This window comes from Cololabis saira, chromosome 10 (genome assembly GCF_033807715.1).
Source record: "Cololabis saira isolate AMF1-May2022 chromosome 10, fColSai1.1, whole genome shotgun sequence".
Classification (NCBI taxonomy): Eukaryota; Metazoa; Chordata; class Actinopteri; order Beloniformes; family Belonidae; genus Cololabis; species Cololabis saira.
In genome coordinates this window covers 34522569-34534458 of record NC_084596.1, presented here as the reverse complement: position 1 = coordinate 34534458, position 11890 = coordinate 34522569, and the positions used below count along the sequence as shown (strand labels likewise).

Here is an 11890-nt window from a genome sequence, read left to right as displayed (position 1 = left end):
ATTAAATTGAACATGAAAAATCTGATGAACCGATGTCACAACAGAAGGCTGTTTTGAAAAATACCCAACCCTATATATGGACTAGAAAAAAACATGTTCCCACTGGTGAAGTATGGTGGCGGGGGCTTCATGATCTGCTATTTAAGGTTTTTGACCAATTAGTATCAATGAGGAGAGAATTAATTCTTGCATTTACCAAAATCTGCTCCAGGATTACAGGACTATCTCAGAAAATTATAATATTGTGATTTTCTGTAATGCAATTACAAAAACAAAAATGTCATACATTCTGGATTCATTACAAATCAACTGAAATATTGCAAGCCTTTTATTATTTTAATATTGCTAATCATGGCTTACAGCTTAAGAAAACTTAAATATCCTATCTCAAAAAATTAGAATATTCTGGAATCTTAATCTTAAACTGTAAACCATAATCAGCAATATTAAAATAATAAAAGGCTGCAATATTTCAGTTGATTTGTAATGAATCCAGAATGTATGACATTTTTGTTCTTTTTTTTAAATTGCATTACAGAAAATAAAGAACTTCATCACAATATTATAATTTTCTGAAACAGTCCTGTATGTTCGGTCACAACTACAAGTAAAAGTAAACAATATAGTCCACTCTTCCAGCACTGTTTTCTCCACATGTGCGCGTCTCTTAATGTGAAAGGGCCCTCCTGCAGGAAGTGGCGTCAGGCACAGCGGTGCTTGTTCCGGGTTGTGGAGCGAGCTAACGCCTCCAGCGCCTTCTCCAGCCCTCGGACCCGAGCCGGGACGCCGGTGTGGAGCCCCGCGGAGCCGCTGCAGGGCCGGGACCCGCGGAGCCGGGCCGAGGCCGCATGGCGCCGCCTGTTTCTGCGGAACCAACCGGAGCCCAGCCGCGGAGCAGACATGCTAGGATAACGCTAATTGAGGGGACCCCGAGCTGATCGATCAACCGATTAATCGATCAGGGTGATCGGCGATCAGCAGAGCTTGAGTCTGGTCCCGGCAGGGGTCTCCGGGCCGGACCGGGCCGAGCAGCACCGACCTGGAGCTGATGCTCAGCTGAGCAGGTGCAGCACAAGTTCTGCTCACTCACAGCTTTACTTTAGTATTATTTTATTCTTTGAATGTTGAAATAACACCGCTTTTATTGACGTATAAACTATTGGACTCTGTTATTTAGTTTGTTTTGGCTTTTTGGGTTTATTTATTTTGTTTATTACATATTTTTGAAACCCATTTAATTTGTATGATTTATTTTCTTTTTGTATTTAGTTTTTGTATTTTATGTTTTTGTACTTTAATTTTACATCTTTTATTCATGTTATTTTGATTATGTCAATGTCAATTTTATTTATATAGCACATTTAAAAACGACCGAGGTCGACCAAAGTGCTTTACAGTATACAATAAAATGAAACAATACTAAAAGAAAATACAGTACAAAGTGTATAAACAATAAAATCACTAACATGCTAGAATAATCGATAAAATAGTAATAGAAAATAGACGGCAAAGAATATAATAACTTTTATAAGTATATTACATTTTATGTTAACTATAGGTGGAGGCACCTGTTAAGGTCTTTTGAGTTTTCGCCTCTTCCTGCACTTTAATTTGTAAAGTTGGTAATTTTATTTGTGTAATGTTTAACTGTGCAAATAAATAAATCTAAAAAAAGAACAGACACACAAAGTGCACATTCACTTCTCACAGATGTAGGAAACCATTTACCGTACACTAAAAGACAAAGAAAATAAATACGTTTTCAAAGAAGACATAAAAACCTCCTGGGTCTGAGCAGATCTAATATTTAGTGGCAAGCTATTCCACAGCTTAGGGGCAGCCACCGCAAAAGCTCGGTCACCTTTAGTTTTGAGCCTTGATTTAGGGACGTCTAGCAACTGACTTGATTATAATGTTACTTCATTGTAAAATGTAATGACATTGTATTATTAATATTACTTTACACGCAGGTTTAATTGTTTTGATCACTGTTCCATTTTTTTTATTTTATTTGGTGTTTTTTTTACCATAACTTCTTAAATGTATATTTTTATTAGTATTTATCTATTTAAATATTGGTGTTTTTGTTTACATTTTAAATAGTGTTAATCTGTATAGGTTTTATGGATGCAGCTTAATTTGTTTTTTCTTATTAAATTTTTCTTCCATCTTTATTATCTGATTGGTCTCTTATGAGTCATTGGCCACTTATGATTGATCAGTCACAGACTGTTGTGAAGTCGCCTTTAATCATTGATCGATGTATCAGGGGCTTGTCTTGAACCCGGCAGCTGTCTTCATGGAGAACGGACAGACCACCACAAAGCTGGGCCTGCCTCCGCTCACCCCCAACCAGCAGGAGGCGCTCCAGAGGGTAACGATACACACACACACACACACACACACACACACACACACACACACACACACACACACACACAGCTTTGAATGGACATAGCACATTAAAGGAGCTTATACCACGTCCGTGTGAATACTCGATTCTGATTGGCTGGCGTGTAGGTTATAAGTGATAACCTCCACCTAGGTGTAGGTTATCACTTATAACCGACACCTAGAAAACAAGTTTGGTCAAATTGCCTGATAACTTTAATATCATTGCGCTGGATCAACTGCCAGGTGGTAACCATGGCAACGGAGATTCAGAGAAGAAGAGCCGGCTACCGCAGGATGGAGACATGAGTGATTTTGTCATTTCTTTTAATTTATTTGGTGAAACGTTTATTTATTTGAATGATTGATAATATTTGTAGCTTAATAAAACGGTTTAGGAAACTATCTGTGGACTTTGATTCTTTGAAACAAATATATTTACTGTTTGTTACTGTACCATAGCCGAGCAGACTAGAATATCTCCTGTTGCCAAGTCGCATCTCTGGTCCGTCCTAGTTACTGGAAAAGTAAACACTGTGTCCGTTGCATAAGGAACTTATGGGACGGTACTGATTGCTCCACGTATTAGTCAGACCCTCAGGTGTTACTGTTAAACTACCAGGTTCCAACGGCTGCGGACGAGAGATAACATAGTCCGCTCAGCCGCTCCGCTGTGGCTTGTTATAAAACTAATGATTTCAACTGAAAACACATTAAATCATGAATAACTGATTTAATATTTAGTTTTTTTGGTAAGTGACCTTGGTATAAGCGGGATAATGCCCAACGAGATGTATATTATCGGAAATATATGGACTTCGCAGAGGAAAACTGTCCTCCGCTTCCTGTCGGACGGTTCACGCCCCCGCGTCGTCCATAAATTTCTGATAATGTACACCTCGTGGGGCATTATCCCTTACATATCTCAGCAACTACAAGGGGGAATGTTGACGTGGAACCGCTGCCTCACATAGTCCTCTACAGCTGAGCAGAAACCACACACCACCCTTAACTCCAGACCTCTTGGACGATGTTTTGCTGGAGCTTCCACTCCAGGTGTTTTCTGTACACCTCCATCATGTTCAGCTGACTCTGTGGGGCTACACACCTGTAAACTACATCACGGTTTCACACATGAAGCTGCTGTGTCTCAGTTCATGTGATTTAGATGTTCCCTGTCCGCAGGCGAAGAAGTATGCGATGGAGCAGAGTATCAAGAGTGTCTTGGTGAAGCAGACGTTGGCGCAGCAGCAGCAGCTCACCAGCCTGCAGGTAACAGCTGCTCAGGTGTGACAGGTGTCCTAACAGGTGTCCTGACAGGTGTCTGCAGAGACATGTGGATGTGATCTGTCTGTCTCTCCTCCTCAGATGGCCTCTCTGACCATGGGTATAGGTGATGCCCTCTCTCCTCTGCAGTCGGTGAGTGAACGTTCTGCACGTGTTCAGTCTGAACCTAGTCCAACTGAAGTCTACTGGGCAGACTGGAGCTCACGATTCTTCATGTGTTACCTGTTCAGGTTGCAGCTCAGCGGCAGAGGGCTCTGGCCATCATGTGCCGGGTCTACGTAGGCTCCATCTACTACGAGCTGGGCGAAGACACCATCAGACAAGCTTTTGCACCCTTTGGACCAATCAAGAGTATCGACATGTCCTGGGACTCAGTCACCATGAAGCACAAGGTCGGGAAACATGCAGCAACACACTGCTATGCCATACTGCCGCAACACACGCTGCAGCAAATACAGACACATGGAACACTGCAACCCACCGTCTCTGGTTTTGCACCATTTGCTGAGCTGCAGTTCGCTGCTCGTCCCTCAAGTTCCAGTGTCTGGCTTTTTCTTTGCAGGGTTTCGCCTTCGTGGAGTACGAGATGCCTGAAGCCGCTCAGCTGGCTCTGGAACAGATGAACTCTGTGGTCCTCGGAGGAAGAAACATTAAGGTGAGTCCACTGATACTGATACAAAAGCACTGATACTTTGATCTTGAAGAAGTAAAAAACCTGTGCAGACATTCCCAGTTTAACCTCATGCAGATATTTCTAGTTTTAACCTGTTTTGAAAGTAGATGTTTTTAGTTCAAACCATTTAAAACCCACTGAAGTATTTCCATTTGAATGAAAGAAACATTTCCAATGTAAGCGACTTCAAACGAGGGTTGTGACGGTAATAAAGCTTCTACTTACCTTTTTGAAGTGACAGCAGCATCATGTTAGCCACGTGTGTTCCCATGAAATCAGTTAAAAGCTGATCTCTTGGCCATGGTTCAGTATTTTATGTGTGTTATTATCATTATCATTATCCTCCTCCTTTATGAACATCAAAATGGCAGCAGAATCTTCATCTTGAGCAGTCACTATTCCAATGAAGGACCAAGAGTAGACGTCCTGTCAGACATGTAGAGGTGAGCTCCTCACACAGCTGAGAGTGCAGAGTGACTTTTTTTTTCCATCTCCAGGATGAAAGGAGAGAAATTATAACAGAGTCAAAAGAACCCCAAGAAGACTATTAAAACCCAACAAGGTTGGACACTGATGAGCAGGATAAAACGGTGTTGGTTGATCGACAGTCTCTCCCATCGGGAGAAAGGGAGTCAGTTAGTCTCTGAGCCATGTTAAAGGGAAAGTTCAGTTTTTTACAACCTGGACCTTATTTCTGGCATTTTTTTTGGTCGTATACTCACCCAGAAAAGTTTGGTGTCATTTGGAGTCCTTCGGAAGATATTAGGAGTTTTGTGCGAGCCGCTTCTCCATATAACGGTAGCGCATGGGGGCACAGCGGGACACAGACGATGCAGCGTCTAAATAACACATTATTGCCGCGAAACTCATTCATTTCTTTTATGAATCACTAGATCTGTTTCCAGGACCTGTTGTCTACGGGGCCGTGTGTGTAACAAATAAATCAGTTTGTAAACAAGACCTCTGAACTCATGACGTCATCTCTGTGCGCGCACTCTGTCCTCCGTTCAGTGAGCTCTTCAGCCGTATACTCTGGCTCAAAACGGTAAGGACGTCCATCATATTCAAAGTCGTCGTCCACAACCTCAGAATTTGACAAATATTCAGACATGTTTTAAATAACTAACAGTAAACTAACAGTAGCGAACTCCAGCTGTACACAGAGCTGTGTCTGGGACGCGCACACAGAGATGACGTCATGAGTTCAGAGGTCTTGTTTACAAATGGATTTATTTGTTACACACACAGCCCCGAATGTAGACAACAGGTCCTGGAAGCAGATCTAGTGATTCATAAAAGAAATGAACGAGTTTCGCGGCAATCATGTGTTATTTAGACGCTGCATCGTCTGTGTCCCGCTGTGCCCCGTTCACTACCGTTATATGGAGAAGCGGCTCGCACAAAACCCCTAATATCTTCCGAAGGACTCCAAATGACACCAAACTTTTCTGGGTGAGTATACGACCATAAAAAATGCCAGAAATAAGGTCCAGGTTGTAAAAAACTGAACTTTCCCTTTAATGACCTTCTGGAGCTCCTTCCTCTCTTCTGCTGCAGCTCAGCAGCGACTCCACCGAGCAGCGGTAGGAGGACAACAGGAGCTCAATTTTTAAGTTGTTCTCCCTGAAAACCCTCAGGAAGTAGAGTCTCTGTTGTGCCTTCTTCAGGATCGCTGGAGTTAGAGGTCCAGGAACCTGAAGTCTGACACCATCTACACCCCATTTGTAGCGATGGGTTTAATGTCCGGTTTACACAAGTCAACCATCAGTTTCTTCGACTTGGCTTCATCTCGGACTCTAACCCGGATGGAAACTCTCATCTGGGTGTCGTCCTGCAGGTCGGGAGGCCCAGTAACATCGGCCAGGCTCAGCCCATCATCGACCAGCTGGCGGAGGAGGCCCGCGCCTTCAACCGGATCTATGTGGCGTCGGTGCACCCCGACCTCTCTGACGAGGACATCAAGAGTGTCTTTGAGGCCTTCGGGAGGATCAAGTCGTGCATGCTGGCTCGCGAGCCCACGACCGGGCGGCACAAAAGCTACGGTTTCATCGGTGAGCGCAGCTTGAATGTGTCTGTGTGGTGACGAGGCCCTGGGCTGACGCCGGTCTCTGTCTCCAGAGTACGACAAACCGCAGTCAGCTCAGGATGCCGTGGCCTCCATGAACCTGTTCGACCTGGGGGGTCAGTACCTGAGGGTGGGGAAGGCCGTGACTCCGCCCATGCCCCTCCTGACACCGACGCCCCCCGGTGGCCTTCCTGCTGCCGCAGCCGTGGCAGCTGCCGCGGCAACGGCTAAGCTTACTGCTCAGGTAATCCTGCCGCCCCGCCTACAGCCCTACACACTAAAATGCTGCAGGTGTTTGTACCTTGTGTACTTGCTTTGCTTGTAATATATATTTTGTGGTGCGTTCAGGATCCAGTGGGAGCGTCAGTTCTCGGGGCTCTGGCCGGACCAGCGCTCCTCTCTCAGCAGCTCGGACTCCCGCAGGCTGTCATGGCGGCTCAGGCCCCTGGCGTCATTACAGGTAACAACAACCCTTCCTCGCCCAAACCTGCTAGAACCACAGATGTGTTCGCCAGAACAGGGTTATAATAGTTTTGAATTTTTCATTTTAGTTTAGTTTTATTTCGTTTTGACTTTTTCTCTTCAATTCAGTTAGTTTTAATTCGTTTTTAGTGTGGGTTTGCTAGTTTTTATTAGTTTTTATATTTTCAAAAATGCTTAGTTTTATTTTAGTTTTTATTAGTTTTAGTTTTAGTTTTGACGTCACGGACCGTGAGGCGTTAAGGTGCCGTAGCTGCCAGTTGGAGATAAACGGCCAGAGCGGAATAATTTGATCATACCAAGAGGCTTATATCGTTTTTGTCTTTTAATTTTCTTTTTTATTTAGTTCAGTTAACGATATTGTTTTTTCAATTTTAGTTTTCGTTATTTCGTTCGTTTTCGTGAACGATAATAATAATGCGCCAGAGCCAGACCTGACCCAGGCTCAGCTGAACCACAGCATCTGTACACACTAAAGTTGCTTTAGTCAACGAAAATTATGACTAAATATCGTCGTCAACGAACCTTTATCACCTGAGGAAAACGAGACGAGACGCAACGAAAATGTTGGTCATGTGACGATAACAATAATTAAAAATATATAATGCAACATCGTAGACGAATACAAACAAGACTAAAATGTAGATTACAAAATAAAAACTAGTTTCCTCTGGTTTAGTTCTGCTGCTGGGTGACGTTAGTCCTCAATCCCAGTCGCTGCAGCGGGGAATCAGATCCAGAAGATGCAGCTGCAGATTAGAGGCTGATGCCGCTAACGCAGAGCTCTAGGTTCACGTCTATTAAAGAGAAAGTTACACAGAGGAAGGGGCCGATGGCCGGCCACACGGGGATCTTCTGTGGGGCTGGGAGAAGAAGAAGAGACCATCTTTAGATACACTTTCCTACATAGATGTGGAAAAGAAAACCGAATGTGTCGTCGAAAAAGAAAAACATGGGGAGAAATGCGGAAAAATAAATATGTTGTAAACTCAAATTACAGCGTCTTATGTATCTGGAATGAATGTATTTTTGAGTCTATAAGGTAACAATAATATAATTATAAGATAACCTTATTTGAATTGTAAAATGGGTTTGTCTAAATACAATCTTTGACTAAAATGAGACTAAAATGCTCAGACTTTTAGTCGACTGAAACTTGACACGACTAAAAGGAGAATGAACGTGATTAAAACTAATAAAAACTAAAATGATAGCTTGACCCAAAGACTAGACTAAAACTAAAATTGAAACAGGCTGACAGAAACAACACTAGTGCAGACTCGTCCACACAGCTGTCCTAATGGACTTCAGTCAGCCAGGGTGTTTTTTTTTTTGTTTAAACAACCTTTAGAAAAGGTCGGCACCTCCATCTGAAAAATAGTGTTTCTTCATTAGAAATCAGTTAGCGGAGCTAACGGCCAGGTGTTTGCAGGTGAGTGAGTCCCAGCAGTAGCTCCTCCCTCACTGGCCGCCATCATTAAGGTCTTCCTCTTGCAGCTGGACCTCTGACTTTCCCCTCCCTTCTTCCTGCCGTCTGTTTCAGGTGTGACCCCAGCCCGGCCCGGCATACCTCAGTTGGGTCTGGTGAACCCGACACTGGCCACGCCGCCGTTAGCAGCGGCCTCCATCGGAGCCGAGCAGCAGAAGAAGAAAAAGGAGGAGGAGGAGCGGCAGCAGGACGGAGCCGTGGAGCCACTGAGCAAGCAAGAGCACATGAGCATCAGCGGGAGCAGCGCCCGGCACATGGTGATGAGGAAGCTGCTGCGCAAGCAGGAGGTAATCCAGGCCAGCCCGACTCCAAGATTCACCACAAATGAAAGCTAGAAACCTGATCCTGAGGGTAAACGAGTGTCACCCGAGCCCACGTTGAGAGAGGAGGCTCTGCCTCATTGTTGGAAACTCTGGGAACCACCAGTAAACCTGCCGTCTAAGAGACCAGCGCTCTAATGGGATTAGGGCTGGGTACTGTTGCTCAGCTCGAAAACAATTAGATTCACAATTCGATTTGATTCAATATCGATTTATTTGGATGAAGTCGAGTTTCAAAACGTTTTATTTAGTTATAATAAATACCAGTGGAGCATAAACCTTTTATCTACACCAATCTCTGCCCACTTATCAAGTTACGTATCGGATCCAACATAAGGGTATACATTCAAGGCTATTTGTCTGCTTTGTTGATTTAACAACACAAATAAATAGTTTGCTACCCTGTACTGAAAAGGTCAAGCTTCACAAACAGCCCGGCCCCAAAAAATCTACCCAGAACTCCCGCTAGTGGAAACGCACCTACTGATACAACTTCTCAAGCTCCCAGAGCTGGAGACAGTCCTGGTTCCAGCTCTGCTAGTCCTGGTTCCAGTTCTGCTAGCCCTGGTTCCAGTTCTGATAGTCCTGGTTCCAGTTCTGCTAGTCCTGGTTCCACTTCTGCTAGTCCTGGTTCCACTTCTGCTAGTCCAAATGTCCCCAAACTTTTTCGGGTGGGTTACTGAGTTGATTGTAGATGTTTTACCGTGACACTCAACATGAGCAGGACAGACGGCTCTGAGCTGCATTAGCTCATGTATTATCTACACTACTTACCCCGTTCTTGACAGGTTTTTTTTGTTTTTGTTTTTCGCCCCTCCTGTCTTTTGTTTGACTACCTTTCGTTTCTTCCTGCCAAATGGATAGAGTCTCTTCATTTTTGGCCCTTTTCTACTAGTACCTACTCTTTGCGCTTCTACCCTGGAGCCGTGCCCAGCAGATACTTTTTCTGTACCTATTCTGCCGAGGTTCTAACCGGGCTGAGCCAGCACTATATCTGACGTCACCACCCTCCACGCCACTGATTGGTCGGGGGGCGGGGCCGTCAGACATTTGAATCAGGAAGCGGGAGTCAGCGCGAGAGTGGCTCGCAGCAATTTTATTATACAGCGCAAACGTCTGTTTGGTGATCCAACTCTGAGGTGCAGATGTTCATAAACCTGGTGACTGACGAGAGAATTAAAAAAGGGATGTAGACGGGCTGTCTTCTTCTCAGCCGCTCGCGGCTCCAGCTGATTTCTGATCAGCGCCGACACGAACAAAGGTGTTGCGCAATCGAGTACGTCACAGCAGCTTCACCCCACCCCCCCACTTCTCCCCTGGCTGTGGAAAAACAAACGAGGACAAAACGGGTGGAGACGAGGCGTGACGAGCCGTCCCGAGGCGAGTCGGGCTGAGTAGGTACTAGTGGAAAAGCGCCATTAGATAACGTTAGGTTTGTTTACGTAAGACGCAGCTATGGTAAGTGGTAGAAGCGGGGCCCCTTTAGGGAGTTTTTTGGTGGCCGACCACTGTCATTGCAAATTCTCCGTTTTATTGCAAACTGTTGCAATTCAAAGTTGGTCAGCCCTCGAGGGCCCCTTGTGGCTCAGGGCCCCAAGCATTGGCCTGGTACCTGTTGGCAAACGGCTCCTCTGATTATGGTAGCAGTGTCCAAGCGTTCACCTTTTCATTCATTCATACCAAGCTCTGCTAGCCGTGCTTTCTGCTCTACTGGTTCTGCTTTCAGTTCTGCTAGTCTAGTCCTGTTTCAACTCTGCTAGTCCTGGATCAAATTGAGTGTTTTTATTGAAAATGTAGTGAGGCATAATATAAAAATTCACAAAATACTAAACCCTGTCTCTGTCTCCCCTCCAGTCCACCGTCATGGTCCTGAGGAACATGGTCGGCCCCGAGGACATCGACGACGACCTGGAGGGTGAAGTTACGGAGGAGTGTGGGAAGTTCGGCCGGGTGAAGCGAGTCATTATTTACCAGGAGCGTCAGGGGGAGGAGGAGGACGCCGACGTCATCGTCAAGATCTTTGTGGAGTTTTCGGAGGCAGCTGAGATGAACCGAGCCATCCAGGCGCTCAACAACCGCTGGTTCGGGGGGCGGAAGGTGGTGGCGGAGGTTTACGACCAGGAACGCTTCGACAGCAGCGACCTGTCCACGTAGAACTCTCTCGGACTTGAACGTAGACTAGCGACCTCTTTCTAACCTGTCCCAATTTTTTTACCGTCTTCGTCTTCAGGGAACCGTCTCCTCTTCTTCTGTGCGGGATTCAGGGACCTTCTCCTGTGTCTTATGTTTGAACCACAGAAAACACATTCTGGTCCACTTCAGCAGGAATCCTGGTCCAGGTGTCTGCGGGGGTGGCTTTGTTACCATGGCTACAGGCCTCCTCCCAACCTGAACTCCTGCTTCGCTCCGTCGTCGTGGCAACCAGCTAGGATCCAAAAACAACAGGTTTCCCCCCCGCCAGGGCACGGGTTGAACATGTGCCTCTCAGAACCAGACTCTGGACCCGGTCCGGATGAAACCTGCCTGTCAGCTGGGTCCGGCTCCAGAAATCTGTGACCTGGTTTTACTCACCTCACGGCCTGGTCTCGGACCTCATCCAGATCCTACTGTGGTCTGGTCTAGACATTGATGTCGGCTCAGGATCTTGGTCCTAGTTGTGGTCAACATCCCCAAACAAACCCCTCTACACAAGCAAGTGGACCTGGTTCTGGTCCAGAAGCTTGTTTGACTGATACTGGTCAAGATTCTGCTCCTCAGACTCCGGTCCTGGTCCCCCCTACAGCACTCCTGTGAGCAGGAGAACCTGGGTCTGGTCTGGCCCGCGTGTCCCGGCAGACAGGTGCGTCCAGGAATACTGTAAAACTGAATTCTGGATGGAACCAGCCGAGTTCCAGGTCCGACTTCACCAGGGGTTCGGGGTTGTGGTCTGAAACATCTGGACGTTCATGTGTCATTTCACCTGATGTCCCTGAACACAGCGCACCGTCACCCAAACTGAACCTGACTCCAGCAGGTGTCCAGTCTTCATTCTCCGAACGCAGCGTTTCCTCAAGAACCTGAACCGGGACCTTCAGACACCAGAACCGCCAGGATCCTCAGACACTAAACCTCGTTCAGGTGCTTTTCAGGCTGTTGAAGGTCAAACATGAAATCTGTGAATAAAAGTTTTTTTGGTTTTTTTTGTT

The 11890-nt window shown here is 45.7% G+C and overlaps 1 protein-coding gene across 4 annotated transcripts; it reads left to right on the top strand.

Annotated features, from left to right (window-relative positions):
• The first annotated feature begins 543 nt into the window (after window positions 1-543).
• On the top strand, window positions 544-11890 carry puf60a (poly-U binding splicing factor a). 4 transcript variants are annotated; one of them, XM_061732724.1, is made up of 11 exons: window positions 544-1064; window positions 2292-2374; window positions 3577-3678; window positions 3760-3810; window positions 3909-4070; window positions 4241-4333; window positions 6189-6402; window positions 6470-6660; window positions 6765-6876; window positions 8440-8672; window positions 10560-11890. In XM_061732724.1, exons 2-11 carry the CDS (start codon window positions 2300-2302, stop codon window positions 10857-10859), a joined length of 1533 nt encoding a protein of 510 aa, XP_061588708.1. In that variant the 5' UTR covers window positions 544-1064; window positions 2292-2299; the 3' UTR covers window positions 10860-11890. The 4 variants fall into 4 exon arrangements, with proteins under 4 accessions (XP_061588708.1, XP_061588707.1, XP_061588706.1 ...); XM_061732723.1 differs by having other exon boundaries at window positions 2270-2374; XM_061732722.1 differs by lacking the exon at window positions 544-1064 and having other exon boundaries at window positions 1259-2374; window positions 3577-3663.